Raw genomic sequence first — 23,013 nt, forward strand, 5'->3', positions numbered from 1 at the left:
GGGAGAGGGAGGAGGAGAGATGAGGGAAGCAAATGAAATAACGGAATCACAGAAACTAAAGCTGGATGGAAACTCAAGAGTTTTATATAGACCATTACTCTGCGTCAATACAGGATCAAATATGCCTACATCCTTCCTGACGGTCATTTCTTTAACCTATGCTAAACAACCCTCAAAGACGGAGACGCCATACTCTAAGCAATCAGTCCCATGGCTTTTTTTTTCTGTTCTTGTTTTTTTTCCCAAGGTCTAACATAAATCTGCCTTTTTCCATTTGAAACCCATGTTCATGTTTCATCCCTAGTGACCACAGAGAAAATGTTACTCTGTCCCTCCCTACAGAAACTTGGTAGTTTAAAGGCTGTTAACCAGCTTTTTCTCAAGCCTCTCTTCTTTGGACTAGCTAACCCCAGTCCATTCAATCGTTCCTCTGAGGTCATGTTTTCTAGGCCTATGATCTTTCTCTTTGGGCTTCCTCCAGCTGACCCAAACTTCCCCCTCTCTTTCTTTCTGTCTTTCTTTATAAAGTATAATGGAGGGGAAGAAAGAACCAGGCTGAGCATATTGTCCTCTGCTGGCCTCCATGGGAATCTTTCGGGGTCAGTGGCGTTGCTGGGATTCTGCTCTTTACTCTGTCATTTATTCTGCGTATTTTCATGCTTGGCTCTGGTTGAGGAGTTACCTCAATGCATAAAGAGAAGAATAAATATTTTCCTTTACAACTATGGCTGTGCTGCTGGGCTTAGGGTTGTGCAAAGGTCGAGAAAAACTGATTGTTTACACACTCAAGGAATTCACCCACAGACACAAGGCTGCTTGTAAGGCAAAGTGAGAAGTCAGCTACCTCACCCTGCAAATTAATGAATCACTGATTTAAAAGGGCAAGTGAAGTCGGAGCCTCTGTGAGTTTAAGCAACAGCCGCATGCATTTCTGAGTGAGATGTCAAAGTTTACAGGGCAGGCAAAAAAGCGAAAGGGAACAGACAGAACACATTGGATGAACTGCCCATTGCCTACCCAGAACTTTTACTTCTGAAGATGAACTTCTCAGGCCTGGGTTTTCCCTTCACTTTTGACCCATATGGAGCTGCCCAGAGGGATCCCTAGGTCTTCACCGTGATACGTGAAACTGGTTTCCAAAATGAGTGGGGAAACCTGCTGGCTGGGGTTCACAGCCTCTCACTTACCCATTCTGGGATAACCAGTGGCAGTCTAGAAATACTTGGGACTTAGAGACTCAAGAAGTGAACATGGTCAAACAAGGTACCTCCTTGCTAAGTATGTGTCTGCACACTTACTGCAGCTCAGTGGATGATGATAACTTGTTCCTCATCTTATGTCTGACTCCTCACTCACCCTTAAGGGCAGTCGTGCTCATGTGGGAAACCAGACCCTGGCAATTTGGGTGAAATATTATTGGATCCATGGAAGATACATGATGCTTGGTAGGAAGCACACCTGAAATGAACGGAAATGTGGGCCACTGCTGGAAGTTCTACCATGACTCCTGTTTAGCCTGGAGACTGTTTTGTTTTCACAGTATCTGAGAGGCTCCTTTTGGATAAGATGTTGGAGTTTACCTGCAGCAAAGCAGCAGTCAGATAGAACATCACAAAGGTGAAGGACAGAGACGTGTGGCCTCCCTGCAGCAGATGGATGGTGTAGAGGAACACAAGGTGCCCTGGGACAACCAGGAGGAACAGGACTCGGGCTGACTTGGAATTCACCTCTGCAGAAGACAGAGACAGAAATAGTGACAACAGCAGCTGTAGACGGTGGGGGGAGGACAGGACGCAGCTGCATATTTTAATGCTCGTACATAGACTTGGGACTGTCTCCTCCCACCAACCACATTCCTAACACCTTTTCTAGATCACACAGCAATCTGGAGCATCTGCAGTATCAGCCCAGCAGCTTTGTCTAGCACTGAAACTATGTGCCAAAGACGTGCTCCATGCTGATCCACACCACTTCTCCTAAACACTCTTCTCAGCTGCTCTCTGCCTCCCACTGCTTCTGCTCTGCCTTGCTGCAAACCACTTTCCCAATTTTTAGTTTGCTTTAACAGTAACTCCCAACCTAGCAGAGAAAATCAAGAGGAACCTGCAATCTAAAAAGACAACAGACCCAAATCCAGTTGTGCTGATGCTTACGTTTATCCATTGCTGAAGATGGAGTAATTGCTGATTTTCAGCAAGGTTATGCTCTGTTCACCCCTCTGTCCACAGGTGATAGCTCTAGGCTGGCCATGGTTAAAATGATTTTCTGTTAAATCAAATCTGACATTCTTTTTTAATTACTTTCTTTAGTGATCCCTGAAGGCCAGTTTATTTGCATGCCAGTGAGCAAGTATACCACAAGCTTTGTTTCAAGCTGCCCACTGCAAAGATGCTTCCTCTCCGATCTGAGTATCTTCCCTGTAAGGGGGAAAGGGAGTTCTGCCTTTGAAACCCACCTAGTCCTTCGCCAACCAGGCTTGATAAAGGAGCTATCTGTGATGACAGGCCTTGAGACATGGACACCTAGGGTTCAAGGTCTACCTGATGAGAAGAATGTGGTGCATGGGTTGGGCCAATTCTGCCTCATCTTGTATGGCAAAACTCCAGGCATGCTCCAGAAGTGCAGGAATGTGGAAATACGGCTGGCCTGGATGGCGACCAGATTCCCTCCAACACCTATGAGGACAAAACACAGAAAACCTGTAAGCCACCTTCACTACAGCAGGAAACATCAGTCTAAAACCTAGCCCAAGGTGAGTTGATCCGCATTCACTTACAAGCTCACTGAGAACAGCAGTGAGAGAAAGAGAAAACCTGACCCCACATGTCATGGTGATGCTGCACTATTCACTTGGCAGGAACAGCTCTTAAAAATCAGGAAGGCTCCAGTGATCATCTCCTTCTGGCTGCTTTATTGGAAACATTTTCCCTTGCTTCCCAGCACCAGCTGTAAATGCCACGTGGCCTCTGAAGATGATGTAATTGCATCTGGTTTGACGCAGTCTGTGAGCAACACCTGGGGAACGCAGCACAGGCAATGGCAGATGCTGCTCACGGCCACTTCTTGGATTTACTCACCCAGAGAGCCATTATTGTTTAAAAGACAACAAACATCACAGAGAGTGATTATATGCCTGTCTGAAGGCATCTAACACACTTGTTAAATGAGAAGGAATCAAAGGAGAATGAATCAGAGCCCAAATAGGTTAGGTAATTAAAAAGTACTTAATTCCTTCCAGACTGATTAATTCTAGCAAACATGAAAAAGCAGCTATGTTTTCCAGCAGAAAATAGAGGGGTGATGACCTATGGAGCAAACCTCCACCACCCTGAGTATCTGCAGGGTAGAAGTGCCACAGAAAAGATAACGGTGAGCCAGATCCTACAGGCTTCTCATGTTTTCCCTTTCTTGAAGAAGGAAATACTCCATCATTAAATGTGATATTTGCCAGAGTGGAATCAAAGTGAAAATACTGACTAGCTCAACATAGCTCAAGATGGGAGCTTTCTGAATCGTGCACTGCCATGCTTTGCAGGAGTCCCCTGCACATGCAATATAAAGAGCTACCTGTGCGAAGACACGGAGCATTGCATAACTCTGCCAAACAGGTCGTCAGCCCCCACAGAGCGATGTCTGGGTCAAACATTGATCAACTAAATTGCTGTTGACGTTCTTTCCTAATGAGGCTTTTGGCTAACCATGCTGGAAAGAGTTTGTCAGCAAGGTGGCTGTCTTTATGCAGATCCAGTAAGGTGACAGCTGGGTGACACCCTGGACACTGCAAGAGGACACCACGCTTTGAGGGTGGCATGAGGCCAAGCCTGCCCTAGGATCGTGGGTTTCCCCTGGAATGGGCCTGGCCTGCAAGAACATTACAATAGCAGAAAAATAACCCAGTGGATCCTCAGGAATGCTAGGATCCCCAGCAGTTTGTACTGGGGTGTGTGTGTATAAAAGTACTGCGAGGCATCAAACAAATATAAATATACACACAAAAGATGTTGAGATATATATTAAAAATCCCTATATATAATCCATATATATAATCTTTTTAATATATATACACACACATATAATCTTTAATATATTAATCTTTATCAACAATCTGTATAGGGGATGATTGCACAGCTCAAATTGCTGAGTGGAGAGAGACAGGGAAAATGGATTTATTGTGACATCCTTAGTAGGTTTGATGTTATGAAAGTAAAGGTGTCAACGTAGCTCTCAGAGACAACTATCAGATGCTGTTAACCCTTCCCACAGCTCTGCCAGTATTGTTCAGCCCTGCCTGCTATTTTGCTCCAGAGACGCTTCAAGATATGAATAAGTAGGGATGTAATGGGGACCAGTAGCTTCACTTCCACTTGTGATGGGAGCAGGGACTTGAACACAGACCTCTGTGTAGCAGCAACAATGGATACCATAACCCTTGGGGAGGAGGGGGAGGTATAAATAAAAGCATGCATATAACCCTCCCTGCCCAACCTACCATTAATCACAGGTGTGAAAACAGCCATGCCTTCAAAGTTTGGGTCAGTTACAGTTTTGTCCAAGATGAGCCCACCAATGCTGTTAAAAAAGGACAGGCAATGAGGGTGGATCAATCTCTCTTCCCAGGGCAATTCCTACGCTGTGAAAACAGCACACTTAGATGAGTTACTGCTTCTTCTCCATTGCCAGAGCTGGACTATTCCCCATTTACTCCATTTACAGCTCAGTTTTCACCAACAGATAGCCTTACAGTTTTTGTTAATAGCATAATGAGATCAGGAAGACCTCCTTGCCCACCCTTGAGCAAAACTGATAGCAGCCAGGGAAGCTTTATCATCCTCCCCAAAAGTTTTGCTACACTTCTGTACCGGTCTTAGTAGTCTTTTTTAAATTCTCTCCCAGACCTCAGCTGGGTCTGAAAGATGTAGCACAGGGGGAATGAACTACGTGGCTCTACATTCACCAGTCTTTTGTCTTTACAGCTGGAAAAAAATGAGGTTGAAGTCTGACTGTTTGTGATGGTCATTATCTCCCTTTTCCGTTTCCTGGCTTGCACCCACACGGTGCGTGGATGTGCAAGCGAGACTTAAAATGATGACTTGCTTTTTCCAGTCATTTGGGGGCTCCTTATCTGCTACCTCTCAGCCTGTTGGAGGGCCACCAATGGCTGAGAAGCACTGGACAAATACTCTTCTGCTGTCCCTTCCAGTTTCACTTTTCATGGCTCTCTCAATGAGCACGGCATCTCTCTGCGGCGTGCATACACACGTGGGCTCAGGAGCAGTTCCTCAGTTTACCTGCTGATGCTCATTGCAACAATGACCGGCTGCCATCCAGATTTCAGGACTTCAGCAAGGGAAGGACTTTGCTTGGCGATAGCAACCCAGAGAGGGATCATAACAATAAAGACAGCACAGATCAGAGGAGAAAGGTATTTCATATCTGGCAAGGAAAAGAAATATTGAATTAAATGTTCATGGCTTCACAGGTTGCCAAAATTATATTGCACAAAGTCTGGAAGAAAGGCAGCACAGCTCTCGCTCAGACTGAGTTACATTAGCAGGAAAATCACATGAACCAAGATATTCCCCACACAACCACCTCATCCACCACAGAAATCCATAATTAATCCCTGAAACCCACTACTAGAGGACATTATTTGAAAATCGGCAGGATTTAAAGCAAGTTATACTTGAAGATGAGCAAGTTTCTAATTCCTTCTCCAACTAAGCAAGACAAAAATCTGGGAGATGAAGCAGGCTCAAAGCATGCATTTTTCAAAATTATATTGCCAGGGCCTCAGGCTACCTGGATGAGATAGCACTGATGTGATGATATCTTCCATGAATCGAGCTCTTACACAAAGCGATGCACTCTTTACGTGTGGCTTTAGTCAGCACTGAAATGCAACCAGGGTGTAAACAGCTGCTGTTTTGTCAGTGCACTTTACCACCTGGAGTCATTTAGGACAGATGAGTTGTACGACAAACTTAGCTGCTGTACTGGATCTCCCCCCGCCTTGTTGTTTCAAGCAATTAATTCCTTCTTAAATAATGCAGACACAGAGCACTGGAGTCTATCAAACCTTATCAAAGCCCACAGAAAGACGCCTGGCAGGATGAATGGACTTCAGTCTCCACATTCCAGTTCTGCCACATTCTGTCACATACAGCCCATAAGCAAGCTGCAACCCTTTGGCACAGTTTATATCTCCATTATGCAGGACTGGGAAGGACCAGAGTTGATTTTTGAAAAATTTAATATCTTCATTGGCAAAAGGGTGTTCTGCAGAAGGAGATGGTGCTGCATCAGATGGCACATAGTACTCCAAACTTTACAGACTCACCGGTATTTTTGAAGGTTACATTTTGGTAGGACCCAGAAGTTGTCACAGCATGACCTGTCCCTTACTACATACTGGGGAGGGAAATGGATTTATTCAACCACCATCAACAGTGCCTTCCTCCTCCCTGCTTCACTTCATGCTCCCAATGACTAGGTGTCTGTGTGCTGAGTGTTTTCCATCTCAAGAAGCTATTTAACCTACTCTGAAAACATCACAAATGCTCCCTGGTCACAACCATAGAGGTTATAATGTTGTTCTACCATGTGCTCCCTAGGAGATATTATCAGAGGTGTAGCGATTGAAAGACAAACTAGCTTTACAGAGGCAGGTCTGATGGCGTCATGGAAAAAGCCTATTAAAAAAAATGCACCTCTGAAGCTCAAGGAGGACTGGATGGAAGCGATTCATGGGCCTCTCCCTGCAGCGTGTGCTCCTTCACTCCCTCACTTGCTGGCATATGGAACAAGTTATGCAAACTGAAAACAGCTGCCTCACTGCTTCTGCTCACAGTCTGAAGCAACAGTTTGGGTTTCAAATGGTATTGAGTTTGCTGGACCTTTTTATTTTCCTGGTTCTATTCTAGGTTAGGCTCATGGTAAATAGCCTAGCACTGTACATGCAACAGTCAGGCATATATCACCAAGTTGCAACATGTTTTGATCTTTTCAGTGTCAACAGGTGCCCAAGTCTTTGCCAGCCAGCAGCACAGCTAACCCCATAGCCACAACTCCTACTCAGAGTCCCGCGAGCATAAAACAATGCAGCACTGCCTCCTTCCCTCCAAGGTGATAATATCTTGTTCATCCACGACTCTCCACGAGTAGATACAAGAATATTTTACACATGCCAAAACCCTGAAATAGCTTTGTGAGGAAGGACCTGCTATTACCCATGCACAGAAAGTAGTTATGTTTGGCTAGCAACAGATGCAGGAACAAAGTCAGTGTCACATATGTCAACCTTCTGTTCCAAAGCTATGCAATACACATTGGTCATTTCTTTGACAAACCCCAGTTGTGTTTCTTAGGCTCTGCCTTCCAGTTGCTACTAAAAAAGAGCCTGGAAAAAGCCTCTTTGGTCATTTTTCTACCCCAGTGGTATGACAGCCTCCATTCTGAAACATCCCAGAAATAGGCAAGTGCCCTGCAATAATTTCACAAGGATTCATCCCTCCCTTGCTGAGCTGCAAATCCCTGCTAAACACTGTACCTATGTATTTGAAGAGTGTACTGCTGATTCCTGCCAGCAGGGAAAGGGTTATCAAATCTCCAAGGCTGGCTGCTATGGGTGTGGCGACGTTGTCTGGATTGATCCCAACTTTCCTTGCTCCGATGATCACGCCAATCATCACCAGACCTAGAGAAGACACAGAGCAGGCATCAGAGAACGCATCCTGCTGCGTTTCACCCCAGAGCTGCTGTTCTGGTTCCCTGAGGGACGTGGGGCCTGGGAAAAGCAAGAAGCAGATTGCCCATAGCGGTATGACACAGCTGGAAATTGGACATCCCCAGGAATTTGTCCTCTTGCTTTCACCAACCTGAAGGGCATGACTCTGCCCTTATGAACTGCACCAAAGGCCCAGAGGCACACAAGCAAATTCCAGGGATCAAAGGAGATACCAGCAGGCAGCCAAAATGTAGAAGCTCCCCTCCTGAGCAGCCTAATCTTTGCTGCCTTGAAGCAGGACCAGGCACGAAGCACACTTATAGATAAGCACACAGCAGGCATGCGGCAGCCTCCTGGTGCCATCCCCTGCTCTGGTTTCCACAGCACAAAGATATTTTCCATATTAGACCAAAATTTCTCTGAGTTTGAACCACCAAGGAGCAACGAGCTTCCTTAGAGCAGCCTGAATTAGCTTTTCAGCCCGGCCACCAGACTGACCCCTCACGTCCCAGAGTCTTTGGGGCTGTTTTAATTTGCACTGGGTGGGTGTTGGTGCTGTGAGCAGCTCCAGAGTCAAGGGGTTATGGAGGTGGCCCACTTCACCTCTCTTCCCCTGTCCTCTGAGCTGCACATGGAAAATTCAGCTGCTTTTCAGCATTGTTGGAGAGGAGGGAAGTTTTGCTTGCTCAGTTAAGTTAACGAGCACAAACCCCAAACCCTGATTAACACGTGGGAATCCCTCAGCCATCAGATCTCTCACAAGCCTGTGGAAGAGCCACCTGGAATATACCCTGCCGGGTCAGCCTCCACTGCTGTGTGACTAGCAAGGGCAGCCTTGAGACAAGACACATGACATCTCCTCAAAGTCCTTCTGTGGCTGACAGGAGGCATCAAAAGAAGCCTGAGAAATGGTGGTTCCCTCCAGCTCACAATCTCTCTGTGCCTGTTCATACAGGCCCACCAAAGCCAAGTGTGCACAGGAGCATCGGTTCTCCCCTAAGAAATGCCACATGTGCACCTTCCCTGATACAACATCCCTTATACAGAAACACATCCTCACGCAACATGGCACTCTCCACAAAAGCCATCCCAGACACCCATGCTTCCCTTCGCACAGACAGTTCATGCTGCTTCCCTCCCTGGTCATAAAAACAGCAGCTTCCCATCATGCACACCCACACACAGGCTGCCTGTGACCATGTCCAAGGAAGAAACTAATGCTAGCTGAAAGCCTGTGATAGTACAGCGCAAAGCCTCTTTGTATCACACCAAGCAGGGAGATTGAAAGGAAGAGTTTAATGAAAGCTGGGCTGCTGTTTTCTCTCTTAACAACTGCCTCATCCCATACTTTTCATCAAAGGCATCTACAATCACCCTTTGACTCCAGCTGCAGGATATGCACTTGCTCTAACTTGCCCCTTTCATTTCGAAAACTTGCTGTATCCAACTCTGCCAGCTCCCTCTATTCAGGGTGTCATGCTGCCCTCGTATGGCAGACCTACAAAGGGATCATCTTCAGGGGACACAGAGCAGCTCCTACCCGTCCACCCCATCACGTTTCCCTTGCAAGGGGAATAGCCAGGGGAGTGGACTGCCTGGCTCAGAGCTCACAGCAGGCAAGCCACAGGGCTGGCCACAATCCTCCTCAGGGTATGGGGTGACCCAAGTCCATCTCGAGCGTGGTTTGGAGTAGTCTGCTAACAGACTCTCAATATCCTGCTTTGTGCATGGCATTAGTTCACTCTGCCCTAGGAAAGGGCTAGGGTAGATGGGTAGCATGTCACCCAACACACATGGAGAAAGCGTGTGCGCACATCCACACATAGCATGTGGCATTTTTTGCATGTCAGGTGAAGTGGGACATTTTGATTGTTGCTGTGGATGCCGAGAGCCCAGTGAACAACAGACTCTGGGAGAAGAGAAGCAAAGGCAGGATGCAGAGGGGGTGAAAGCAGCAGACATAGGACTAATGCTCCCTGCATCCCTCCTCCCTGTGCCAGACCAAAGGGATGTCAGCTGTGCCTCCCTAGCAGAAGGGACAGTTTTTTCCGCACCTGAGTGCTGCATGTTTGATTTGAGGAACCAAAACGACTCACCGAGAGAAAGCGCAGCTATGAAGGCCGTGGTCATGCTGCTGGCACACAGCACGGCAGCCTGGCTCAGCTCCACAGAGCCCTTGGAGATGGCTCCCAGGATCACAGCAGCAACAGCAGCCAGAAGTCCCACCACGGTGGCCTGGACCTGGGGACCAAAAGACAGCTGGTGAACAATCATCCGCATCTGCTCCCGGGCAGTCCTGGCTCCATGCAACCCCAGCATTGCCACACAGCTAGGAGGGCAAAGCCTTGCGGAGATGCTGATTGCTTACATATTTAAGCAGCATCCCTGTAAGGCTCCACTAGATTAAAAAAAATTCCTGACAAAGTTTGGAGAAAAACTCTGGAGCCCTGCAAAGGGCAGATAACATTTCAGCAAAGGACACTGCATCCATCAGCAAAGGAATAGCCCTGGTCAACACAAAAATGGGCTCCCCATCAACACAGCAGTCGTAGCAAGCTGAAAGCTGTGGAAGGAGATAAGGGAAAGTGTACAGACAAATGTTGCAAGCCCTGTGGCCTTGCCACGTGCAACCTCTAGGCTGGTTGCTGGATTTTAACAAGGAGAAAGAGCTACAAGAGTCACATTTCTCCCATCTCTCCCCTCCTGCCCAAGGCTGATTCCCAAACATTGCCAGTAAATGACAGGCTTTATCTAGGGGCTGTTGTGAAACAGGGATTGTGCCGCAGCTCCCCCTGCAGAAGGAGGTTTTTTCATTATTTCAGTTTGTTCTCAAAGGCAATGAATATCTAGATGTGTTTTGCAGCTAAACTACAAGCTCTGGGCCCACACAGAGCTCTATTGGAGGTGAAGTCCTGGGCTCTGCTTGGCTCTGTTGAGAATACCTGCCCCAAATCCACAGCTCGGGATTCAGCACTGCTGGCAACAGATGCTGTTGCGCTGCAATGTAGCAAGAGGAAAGGGCCTTTTTCCTCTCTCAGCTGAAGTGACTCACCTGGATAAGGGCTAAATTGCAGGTGGCCATTTTCCATTGCTTCTGGGCATCATCCATCTGTCCGGTGTTAGCCTAGGAGCCAAGAGAGACACCCTGAAAACCTGTTCCTGTGGCACAGGTGGCTGCTGAAGGCAGTTTCACCTGGTCCCTGTGGAAAAGGGGCTGCTAAAGCCAGAGAGAGGCGAGCGCAGGTTGACATCTCCCAGCCTTCCCTGCACTTCCCTCTTGACACATCTCCATCATGCTCCAGCCCAGCATCCCAGGGGTATCATAGGCTCACATGGAGGTGCAGAGGCATTGCAGGGCACCCAGCTGAAGGTGGAATGGGCACATCCACCACATCCCACACAGACCAAAAGCTGAACAAATGAAACCATTTTTCCTCTTTCGTTCCCCCTAAATTGCTCTGTTAAGCTCCAATTTCTCCCAAGACGTGCAATACAAAGAGCCCAAAGTAAACAAAACTGCCTAGGGAGATAGAAGAAATCAAATTCAGAATAGCAAAAGCTACTGCAGGTCCCAAGAAGCCTCGGTCTGCTCCTCCCAAGGTAGGATTGCTGGGAAGCCCTGGGTTTCTCAAGGATCAATACCCATAGAAAAGCAATCCAATACTGAAGTTGACAGCTGTGGAGCCCTGGCTTTGTCTCCTTCATATGTCACAAGGCCCCAGATATCAGCAGCTGGCTACCCAGGGATTAATTCACCTTCAAAGTGCAGACGGAAATTCTCTGTTCCAGTTACAAAATGAGGGCAAACACATTATTTTAACACTGACACACCACTAGTTTCTACTTAGCAGAAAAGGGAATGTCTCATACACACAGTGTGGTTATATAAAAGCAGAATCTCCTATCGTCTCCTGCTAATCCCCCCTCCCCCCCACCTTGTTAACACTCACAGCAGTAGAGAGTCTGGATGCCAGCGTCATCTCAAGATTACCCTTCAGGCCAACCAAGGCAGGAACCAGGATAAAAACTTCCGTAATTGTCCGAAACACGTCCCAGTGCTGGAAGAAAACAAAGGCAACGACCTCAGTTTGTGATGCTGACCAGTCCAATGCTGTTGCTTCAACGGGGAGTGGGTTCCCACCTCACCACCTGCTCTACAGGTGTCTGCTATGCACATGGGGGCAGACGCTGCTCTGGGCTGATTGCATTTTGGGAGTGAAGGAAGCAATTTTTACCTTGCAATATTCTGTCTGATCTCATGCACAGCAAAGCACTATTCTAACAGGGAAGGAACTTTCTTCCTGAGGGCAGCAGAAGATTTTGGAAAGCCACAAATTAAAATGTGCCTTTAGCATTAGCCAAGAACAACATGAAAAATAATTAGGCTTCACAAGCCAAATGAAATACAGCATGCTCTCCATCCTTTGTACTGACACTAGATACAGGAACGCCTATTGCTATCCAGACTCATAAGAATAAACACAAAGATCTGGAAACGCTCTAACAACAAAAAGTTGTGTCTGTCTTATTTTACCAAACTTCTAACTAAGCATCCAAGACTGGTGGTGGGAGGGAAGGAGATTTTTGTATCTCTTCTCCACAGGCAGTTCCTAAATCTTCCTGTTACCAAGCATGCTCCCAGCACAGCTGGAAAAAGGATTTTGAATTAAGATATCCCATAAGCCTGAATTGCTGGGCCAATATCTTGATTAACATCGCTCCTCTGAAGCTGAACTGTACAAAGCTGTTGAATCAGCTGCAACACTAGAAATGATCTGAAACCTTAAGAAACTTTGTTGATTAACACGTCTTCTTTAATTTATCTACCACACAGTGCCTTGGAACATAACTCATTTACCCCCTGTGCATTCAAGGATGTTGGCAAAGTCCCACTGTAGCCAGAGAGGTTCACATCAGGATGAAATCATAGAATGGAGCAGCTCACTGTGAAGTAAAACCAACTAGCCCAACATCTAAGAGCAGAATACAATAAAAAAAGAGCAGCTGCAATGAGTTAGACCAAAGGTCCATCTAACCTACCCTTATCTCCACTAGTAGTCAAATTCAGGTGTATAAAACAAGAATCTACAAGTATGACAAGTAGATGGGATAATTCTCCTGTGTATTTTTGCAGCCTACAACTATCTGCCACAGGGTACTGAGCTGGTGGGGTTTTTCTGCACACTTACCAGCGTTCAAAGGATTTCTCTTTCAGTTACTCATCCAATCTCCCCCCTCCAACACATGTGCCATCCTGTGGCAAAAATTACCATAATTTAGCTACATGTCATGTAAAGGATCAACTTGTTCATTAATTCTGACTTGCCACTGGCTAGTATGATATGATGGTCCCCTATTCTGGTGCTATGAACAACAGATCCCTGCCCACCTCCTCCTCATCCATTGGGATTCTATAAACCTGAAAATCCAGGAGGTTGGACAGACTCAGTACATGTCGACACATTCAGCTGTCAGCCTGTTGGGAAATATATAGAGGGTGTAACGGCTCGGTGTTTTGCTCTGGCTGTGCCATGAGATGCTGTGGGAAACCAGTGGTGTAGCTGTCTGCTGGGAAGACCTCACAGCTTCCTTCTGAGTCAGGATGAATGAAAGTGGGGCTGAGCCAGCCCTTAGCATGTGATGCAAGACACCCCTCAGAGGTGCAGATAACAGGCAGAACATTATTATCAGTATAAAAAGGCACATTTCCTGGCAGTGGTGACCTGGAAACAGGCACGTTTCAAAATGTTAAAGGTAAGTTACTGTTGAGTAAATAACAGACAACACAAGAATAGTCACCTTATTTGACACACTACAATTTTGTTTGAATTTGTTAACATGGAACTTAAGTACCTGAGAAAAGCTAGGGGCGGATATCTCTTTTAAAGATTCAAATCCCCCTCTCTCCTCTCTCTTTAATTAAGAATAAAGATCTAAACACATCTTTGACACCTTCAAAAGAAAGAGGAGAAAAAACAGACTTCATAGTCACAATGCAAAAAACCCCAATCATTTAAAATACACAGGTGTGCAGACATTCATATTTAAGACCTTGCATATTTTGCACGTAAAAAGACATATAAATGAAAAGCAACAGAAAAACTCAACTGTTTGTATTTTCTGTGCATGTCACCTTTGGGAAATATGACTTTGTTATATCAATGTAAGCTCCAACCTTTGTGTTCATGATGAATTTTGCAGGTCTCAAGCCATCATAACAGAAGTTTCAACATATGAGGTATGATTTTTTGGGACTCTGCCTTACATATAATTACACTGAAAGGCTTTGAACAATTAATAAAGAATCACACAACCATACTAATAGAAAAAGCTAACTTCATTGCCTCCATTTCAGTCTCATTAGTGATTCCCCAAGAGCCTAAGGACAGATTCATAATGATTTATACCACAGTAGCCAGGACTCCATTGCATTAGAGACTGCAGAAATATAGAATAAACAGATGATGCGTGTGCTATCACCTTGCAGGACTGTCAGCTGGAGGAGCAGGTGAACACAGCTCTTTAGAGCTGTGCAGGCAAGGAGCTGCCTGAATGAAGACAGCTGGATTAAGTCCATGAAGTGTCTCTGTCCTTCGAAATGAAAACTAGCCTAGAAGGAACAGAAACATTCACTGCAACATTGAGCCAGAAAGAGACTCTTTCCCACTTCACGTCCCCATAATGCCCTAAAGCTCAGCTCTGAACAAACTTGGTTACCCCATGATCCACTGCAGCTGGTCCCTATGCCAGTTGGATCTGCTCATGGGGTCCCATAGAGGAAGAGAGGCTATGATGTACTGAGACAGTCTCCCCAGCTGCAGTCTAGCCCTGCTGTCCCTCTTTACACTGTCCTCACAGTCCCAACCATGTCCTGTTATGTCTCCAGGGCATCCATCCTCCCACAGCAGCAGCTAAGAAACCTCAGAGGTCTTCCATTGCCCTGAACAAGTCAACAGAAAGATCCAAAGATCCTGGACTATAAAACACAAGCTAATTCAAAATCTTTTTCAATGCTAATCATCTCATGGGCTTTTATCAACAAAGGACAAGGATATCTTCTGTCTGTGACTTTTGTTTGGACTGTGTCCCACTGCAGTGGTGTGGAAGGGGAGGATGAAAGGAAAGCTTCCCTCCTGAATTCTCTGGTTCGAAATCTATTCATCCAGCTTCAACCTGATTCTTCACCTTACTGTAAAAGAGTGGGCCAAACACTGCCAGGGCCCCGCAAGGTCTCCAGCAATGCCAGCCAGCCCAGAATCTGGATTGACCAGCTGGCCAAGGATCACTGGAGCAGAAGCAGAAACATCCAGCAGGAAAAGACCTGTGCCATGCTACTGGCCCTGTACAAAGACTGCATCACCTGCACAATCAAGAAGAGAAAATGGCAAATGGCTATTTCTTTGAGCATCTTTTTATTACAGTATGAGAGACCCAGGTTTGAGCCCTGGAGTCAACTGGGCTAGACAAATTTCTCCCATTGATTTTTTTTTTTTTTTTTTTTTTTTTTAACAGTAGCATCAACAGTTCTTGGTTTCATCCCAGGACAGATCAGAAACTGCTAAAATCCTGTAAAGTTTGATAGGACACAAAAAAGCAATTTCCACTTTCTTCTCTTTACAACATCAGCCCTGCAAATGAGAGAGCCAGCTGGACTCCCAACACAGAACCACATTATTTCAAGATATCTTGTATGTAACAAAACAAGGGCAGCACCATTAAACTCACATGTATGCTCTAGATAGCATCCTTGAGCTTGCCCATATATCTCCCTGCCAAAGGCAGACAAGGAGTTTCCTAAGAATGTTTTGCAGTGACTGCAAATAGGGCAAAAGCATTCCTCAGCCAGACCATCCCCTGAAAAATGGGCAAATCACAGACTCTTGGACTAGAAAAACCTGTAGTTTCAGTAGCGTGAGCCCTAATGATTACCAATATGAGTCTTATGGTACCTGGCCTCAAGCAAACAAACTTAGTCTCAGGTTTTAGCTGGACAGGACAGTGAGTTTCTAGCTCTCACACTTGCAGGAATTAAAGCTGAAAATAAGCAGCTCAAAGACAAAAAGGCACAGAAGAATAACCCAAGCCTTTAATGGCTAAGATCTCTGGACTTTCCCAGCTACTGGTTTTGTTTTTAAATATGGGGTTGTTGATACCATGGCAGATTACCTCACTAACATCTCTCCTGTGCCAGTTGTGACTCTCGATGCACTAGCTCCCTCCTCTGGGAGCTGAACCCACTCACTGATAGCTTCTATTTCAACATAGTTGGAAACGCCTTCACCAAAAAATACACTTCCTATTATTGTGCTTCATGCATGACCCCATTTCTAAGAGTCTCGTGAGCAAATACACAAAGCAGACTGCACTCTGGTATTTAAAGAACACATGCAATGTAGGTAGACATGGCTTGTGTGTTCCATCAGTTTGGATACAGTTACATTTTTGAACAGAGCCCAATTCTTAGCAAGTGCGTTCAATTTCTTTTAGACAAAGACTTATTCACCTGCCAAAGGTATGGAGTGGGTATGTACTATGTCTTTATCCTTCTCTGAGATAACTGCTAACTATTAACATAACATCTTGGATAGTTTGAGAACTTCTGTAATGCTGCCAGACAGGTCTGTGCCTAAGCACAGCACAAGGTGGAGATGACAAACACAGCATAGCAACAGCATGTGCCACTCCAGTTAACCCTTCTTTGATATTCCTCATATTGCTTTTAATTCAACTTTTCTGCCGCCTTTGTTTCTTCCAATGCAAGAAAAAACAGCAAGATATTGTCTTTCCAAACACTCAAGTATCCATATTTAGCTCCTGCTGTGGTACTAGTGCCAGAGAATCCAATGTACTCCAGTGAGCTCAGAGTGCAGGATATATCCTTGGGAAACTCTGCCAGCCTTTTGATTTGTAAATCCACTGGCATGAGATGCCCAAACTAGATCAAATTTTGCATTTCTATTTGTGCCACTGGTACAAGGGAAAGACAGATGGGATAGATTCTGGTTGTGGGCACAACGGTGTAAATCCAGCAGCACTCCTTGGAAGTCAATGGAAGTTATTCCAAATTTACACCCACCTCAGAATCTGGCCAAGAAGCACTCAGTTTGTAGGCAATGTTAATCTTTTTATGCTGGCATGCTTCTCATCACAGTATCTAAATGCCTTCTAGACCAAAGATTACATTAGGTTGTTTGCAAAGAACTGAAAGCATAAACTTGCCTCTAAGTGAGACAGGTAGTTAATAACAACCCTGACCTAGATCTCCTTATCAGCGATTTTTGAAGGAAAGAAATAATATCATGCAATAGGGGAATATGCTGCAGTCTGATCCCAGTTGCTTCATAGCAGTCATCACCGAAGCGTTTAGCTAGATACAGTAAAGGGAGCACCCAGCCTAATGCACTGAGAGCAGTGTTTGAAAGCCACTATCCCACTTTACAAGGAGCCCATGTACTGATCTAAAGAAGATGGACAGTGTCTCTCTAGCACAGGAAAAGCCTACAGCCATCCTGTTGACTGGCTGCTAGGACCACACACATTAAAAACAAAACCACACAAATACTCAAGGTCAGTGAATTAGCCCACCCTCTCACTACAAAGTTGCCTACCCACATGTACCTACTTGAACAACATCCATCAAGAGGCCAGCAGCTACCATGCCCAAGCCAGCCAGAAGGAACGGCACGAAAATCTGGGAGGCAATGGAGAATGAAGTCTCTGGGAGAAATCCACTGGCTGACCTGGTCAACTTGCAGGTGAAACCTCTCAGTTTCTTGCCATGGAAGCACAGTTCCAATTGTAACTGGGTGACCACCATGGTCAAACACCGTTACCCCATGCTCAGCAGGGCAAATGGGGGGAGATCAGGACATCACACAGATCCTCCTGGTAGCTCTCTTCGAAGTCAAAAGAAATGTTTTTCCTCAAGCTACAGCAATGATGCCAAATTGCTTTAGCTTCTCCTCCTCCTAGGAGCACGTCCAGAGGGTTGCAGCAAGGGTATCCTCCAAAATTGATTCAGCTGGGTTGAGCCCAGGTGGCAGCAAACTTGACGGACACTATTTCTCCGATTTATATCCAGGGGGGAATTAAAAAAGAGAAAAGAAGATTGCAGAGATGTCTGTGGACGAATAGAAATCAGCCCACACCCCATTCAGCTCCCACCAACTCGGTAAAAACCAGTAAGACCTGCTCAGGCTACAGCACTGAAAGAGTGACAGGTCATGCAAGAATCCCTCAGCGTGCTCAAACGCACTAGTGTCCTTTCTCCTCAGGTTACATTTCTTGTCAGACTGCGGCTCGCCTTTGATACGATGGTTTAATATGTAAGCCTGCTGTGAACTGGTCCCAGTTCCCTCACTGACACCATAAGCAACATCGAACTTTTCTCACTGTCCCAAGGCCGAGGAGGTGGGCAGTTAACAACCAGGATCCATTTTCCTCTCCTTAAAGGTGAAGAAAAGTCAAGAAAAACATGAGTCCACATTTCTCATGGCTGACGATATTACACAGGTCTCATCCCTAGGCAAGTGACACAGCTAAGCCAGCTGGTGAGAGAAGATCTGCCCTTCCAGACCGCAGCCCCTCATGTCCCCTCCATGGTCTCTGCGGGATGTAACGATCGGTCTCTGCCAGCTATACCTCTGAATGACTGGCTTTCAGGGAAAAAAAAATAATCCAGAGAACCAGCCAATAAGCTTCAAAAGTGAACACCCTTATCTGCTGTCATCACTTCAACTTTCTGCTAGTTTGCAAAGGCCAAGATAAGAGTCATAGCCAGAGCTTATTTAAGGTAGCTCTGTAATCTCACTACACAGCAGGCAAGGGAGAGAAAGGGTGAACGTTTCCATGGCATGCTGTGAGCTGGTCTCCCTTCCTGTCCTAAAGTGAAACACACTGCTTCTGCATAGTCCCAGGAAGATACTGTCTTTGAGAGAGTGAGTCTCACCCCAGAGTCTCCATGGTCAAACAGCTAACACAAGGTCAAGAACCAGAGCTGCATCATGGCCACATACAGCCAAAGAATTTGTATCCTGCTCAGTAAAGACTTCTGCTCAAAGTCATGCATACAGGGAAGGGAGTCAGGGTATTCTGTTGGGGCTCCTTTCTAATAATTAATTTGGGCAAACTAATTGGATCAGAGGGTCAAAAAGCTTTAAAAGCACAATTTAGGATGGAAGGGTATAGGATTGGTTTAGTACATTGGCAACTGAGCTTTTTCACTATTCAACCACAGGTTCAAATCCAGCCATGCCCCAGTGAAGGCAAACAAGTGAAAGCAAGTATTCAGTGGTAGGCACGAAAGAGACAGGTTTCTCAGACCAGTTCAAATTCAATGTTTAAATTACATTACCTTACTAACACTTTTTGTACTAATCAACACCTTCCCTGACATTCTCTGCAGAGAGACATAAAGATTCATGGCTTGTGGACTCTGTCCTTGTGACAGGGTCCCCAGCTTGATGCTAAATGCGTTGTGAGGGTTGGACAGAACAAGACATAGTTTTGCCTTGCAGACAAGTAGGGAAATGAGGAAGCTCTCAGCCATTTGGATGGTGTGTTTCTTTTGGTCTGAATTCACACAAACTAAAGCATGAAGCCTAATGGGCTGAGATGGCACAGCAGATCTCTGCAAGCATGGCAGGGTGGAAAACAAGCCCTAGCTACAGATGGGAGACTGTCCTTTTCTGCTTTCTCGCTTGATATTTTAGTACAGCCCCCAAAGCCTTCTCCACTCCCAGTTGGCTTGGTGTGTATGTGTGTCTCTTGCACCTAACAATGGTCCAGTTAGCTGAAAGCTAACAAGGGAGTACATTTCAGCTAATCTAACTGGAAAAAAAAAGCCCACAATAGCTGGAAGAGGGAGGTTAATAAAAATTCTGTAATAACCACACATGACCCAACCTCTTTATACCAGCCAGGAACTGAAAAATGACAGCATGAAGGCCCAGTTCTGGTTAGAAACTCACAGAGGCTTCAAGGAAATAAAGTACAATTTCTGGACAACTACCACAGGTTTTCAAAGGTCTGATAATGTGCATACCTGTCCCATATGCCACTGTATCTGCCAACTAGATTGGTGACAGGCAGAAACATTAATGTAAAGGAAATATTAATGAGCCTAAATGACTCAAATGCCATTAAAAACCACAGCAGCAACACATCCTGTACTAAAGCGTCATCCTGGCAGGGTTTATGAGTTTATCACGCTTTAGCTCTCTCTGTTTCTAAGCAAGAACCATAAAAATCCTTCAACCGATGAAGCAGTATGCAGAGAAGGTAGCTGGTTTAGGTGACCTGCGTGTGTACACTGGGTCATTTTATTATGCATTTAAGGAGCCTCTGATAAAGATCCGCACCATATTTGTCTGCAAAGAGATGCATCATATTTTCCTGGCAAAGAGATATACCATATTTGTCCACAAAAAGATGCATCAGGTTTGAAAAGAGAGCATTGTTGAACAGCAGGGAAAAGATTATAACTAGTTGGGAAAAAAAAACCAAACCACCTCACGGCTGCACCACTCATCATGGCAAAACCCAGGGAGGTACACTGTTGCCCTTCTCTGCACAGAAATACACTGTATCCCTATGCTTGCAAACCAGCCAACAGGTAGCACTGCCCTGGAGGAGCCAGAGCAGAAACAGCCTCTTTGGTGGGCCCTGACCCTGATCTAGGGCCTCCATCCACCGCCACAGTACAAAAAAAGAACAGAAAGATGACAAGTGCCAAAGAACACCGTTTCAGACATACCTTATCATCCCCACAAAGAAGGGACAGGGATACCAGTGAGTGCTCTTAAAACACCACAGTGTTAGCAACAGACAGCACTATTCTGACACCTTAGACTCATGGCAGGACGATGCTTTTCAGGGACCATATGTCCCAGTTGTTGGAGTACTATCACTCCTGACTCTGCTAGCTCTCTGTCAGATCAGGATGTGTATTTTTGCTTCTTACCTTGCTCCTTTCTTCTTCACTTGAGGAAAGGGCAGAGAAGAGAGCTTATGTGGAGAGACTAAGAGCAAGCAGATGGAGAGTGCCTGGGGTCCAAACCCTCGCAGCATCTCCTGTTGCCCCACAGAAACAGCCACAGCAGCAGGGGCAGAGGCCAGGACTGGCTTAGAACGGAAGGGCAGTTCCTACCAGCAGCGAGTCCACGATGAGACGCGCTCAAGTAGTCCATGACCATGCAGGAAAAGTCACTGTGCTAATTGTCAATGGCCTGCTTTTCATATGAAGTGTTGCATGGGTTGATTTCCCAGGCTGTCAGCACTAACATGAAAGCTCTTTGTGAGCTCTTTATTTGCATAAACCAGAAACCAGACTGTTGCAGTTTCAGAGGAGTATGAGGTTTGCTTCACGTTCTGTTTATATTAGTGGCCCAGTCCTTCCTAGAAAAAAAAATACTCTAAAGGAAGAATATGGAAAGAAAAACTATCCTTCAACATCATAAACCCATCTGCAACCTGTTTCATGCTTTAATATCTCACAATAGGAGGTAACATGCATTTAATGTCAGAGATCCATAGGAATGGGCAGGTCTGAACAGTCTGAAAAATAAAAATGGAAGTGGCTGCTCAAGACTCTCAGAATGATGCCTAAGGAGACAAGTAGTTTGTCACTGGGTTCTGGATTTGCCTTGGTGTTTTCTGATCTGACTAGACATTCTTGCTGGGTACTGAGTACATGCTAAGGTCAGTTAAGGATACTGTGTCACTCTGAAGTCTTTGTAGCTCTTCTAGCTTAGGGAGATCAGCCCAGGGCTAATAGTAAAAGAACAAAGCTCCAGATTTGTAAAAGTTGTCAACGCAAGCACAGTCATTTCAGTGTCACTGTATCAGATAGGTCAGGGCAGTCTGACCCAACAGCTAGCTAGTCAAATAGCAAGGGTTAACAAAAAGGCATGCAGCAGTAAGAGTCACCTAGAGTGCAAAAGGCATAGCGATTTATAATCTGGAAATTAACTGCAGCTTTAAACCGTCAAAAATTAGGTGCTCACCACTACCTTAAAGCTCTGTACTGCTGCACCATAGGAGGAAAGGTCTGGTCCTGACTGTCACAGAATCAGAAATCAGACCTGAAGAAGACTGAAGGATTTGAATCATCTGCTACAAGGCCTTAGAAAAGGATATGGTGCGCAGGCTGGGCTGGTTGTATGAAGCGTTAACAGTGCTGGGTTGGCTGGCTCCTTGCACAATGAAGCAGGGGATGCAGGACTTTCAGAACTACATCCAGGAGTGATACAGCTGTATCTACTGCAGGAAAGTGCTATGCCACCACAGCCCTTGGGGCTGCAGCTCAGCCACCCTCTTTCCAGGACCAAGGTGAGATCTTTACACAGAACTGCACCTTCCTTACATAGATGCCTCAGATCCTTCGCGTGCTCTTTAGTAGCATATTGTCTTTTATCTCCAGAGGAGAAAAAGGGCCAGAAAAACACCACACGTTGCCTTCTGAGAGCTGCACAAAAGTACACAATAGCTGATTTTGAAGGACATGTTGGCCTGTGAAACTGCTGCAAATCCTCCTTTACTTTGCTATATCCAGAGCAAATCCCCTGCCTCTGAAGAGAAGTCCCCCACCTATCCCATGCCAGGTACATCAGATCAGTTTCTTTCCCTTACCTGAACATAATCCAAAACCATGCCTGCCAAGACCATGCCAAGCCCAGCTAGGAGGTATGGCAGGAGCACTTGCAGGCAAATTGTGATGGCTGACTCTTCCCGCGACTTTGCCATGGCCGCTTTCTCCTCAGCCAACAGCTTCTGCTGTGCATGCAGAGAGACATCCTCTGCCTCCTGGCTGCCAAGTCGACTCTCTCTGTGTTTACCCTTGCTCTTTGCTTTGTGCCTGGATCGCTCTCCATTCCTAGTCCTGCCCTCTTTTCTCCTCTGCCGAACTTCCTCACCTTTCATGGTGGCTTTCTTGAATCACAGAGTTTTTCTGAAAAACAGTGTCAGAAACAATGAGATAATAAAAAGAGGCATCAGATGGGTCAGAGACAGGAAACGCTTTTGTATTTTGTCCACTCCACTAACCTGAAGGCAAACTACCACCTATTCCCAAAATCCTAGATGCTCTGCTGACCCAAATACTAGTACTTAGTTTACCTTTAATTTTCTATAATGTCAAATCAATCTCCCTTTCTGTAATTGTATCTCTTCCTAGGCCTGTGTTCATACTGGAGTACTTGCTGTGCATCCTGGCTCTCACCCTGAGAATGCCTAGAAGGATGCAGAAGGTGGTGCGCACAGCATGAATTCTGGACCCATCAGCTCTCACACTG

General features: G+C 45.7%; 1 protein-coding gene across 4 annotated transcripts in view; it reads right to left on the reverse strand.

The window, feature by feature from the left end:
- The window catches only part of SLC41A3 (solute carrier family 41 member 3), a 28,362-nt gene extending 5,708 nt beyond the window's left edge, over nucleotides 1–22,654 (reverse strand). For 2 of the 4 annotated variants that reach the window (XM_059823122.1, XM_009821380.2), the window contains exons 1-9: nucleotides 17,346–18,367; nucleotides 11,674–11,781; nucleotides 10,776–10,847; nucleotides 9,820–9,964; nucleotides 7,547–7,693; nucleotides 5,289–5,433; nucleotides 4,490–4,569; nucleotides 2,541–2,675; nucleotides 1,581–1,729 (exon numbers count right to left, since the gene is read on the reverse strand). In XM_059823122.1, the coding sequence (XP_059679105.1) occupies nucleotides 1,581–1,729; nucleotides 2,541–2,675; nucleotides 4,490–4,569; nucleotides 5,289–5,433; nucleotides 7,547–7,693; nucleotides 9,820–9,964; nucleotides 10,776–10,847; nucleotides 11,674–11,781; nucleotides 17,346–17,540 (1,176 nt within the window). In that variant the 5' untranslated portion in view covers nucleotides 17,541–18,367. Of the gene's footprint in view, nucleotides 1–1,580; nucleotides 1,730–2,540; nucleotides 2,676–4,489; nucleotides 4,570–5,288; nucleotides 5,434–6,192; nucleotides 6,202–7,546; nucleotides 7,694–9,819; nucleotides 9,965–10,775; nucleotides 10,848–11,673; nucleotides 11,782–17,345; nucleotides 18,368–22,351 lie in introns of those variants that run through there. The other 2 variants (XM_009821379.2, XM_009821377.2) reach the window with 2 other exon arrangements.
- Nucleotides 22,655–23,013: the final 359 nt, after the last annotated feature.

The sequence above is a fragment of the Gavia stellata genome, chromosome 12, assembly GCF_030936135.1.
Source record: "Gavia stellata isolate bGavSte3 chromosome 12, bGavSte3.hap2, whole genome shotgun sequence".
NCBI lineage: Eukaryota > Metazoa > Chordata > Aves > Gaviiformes > Gaviidae > Gavia > Gavia stellata.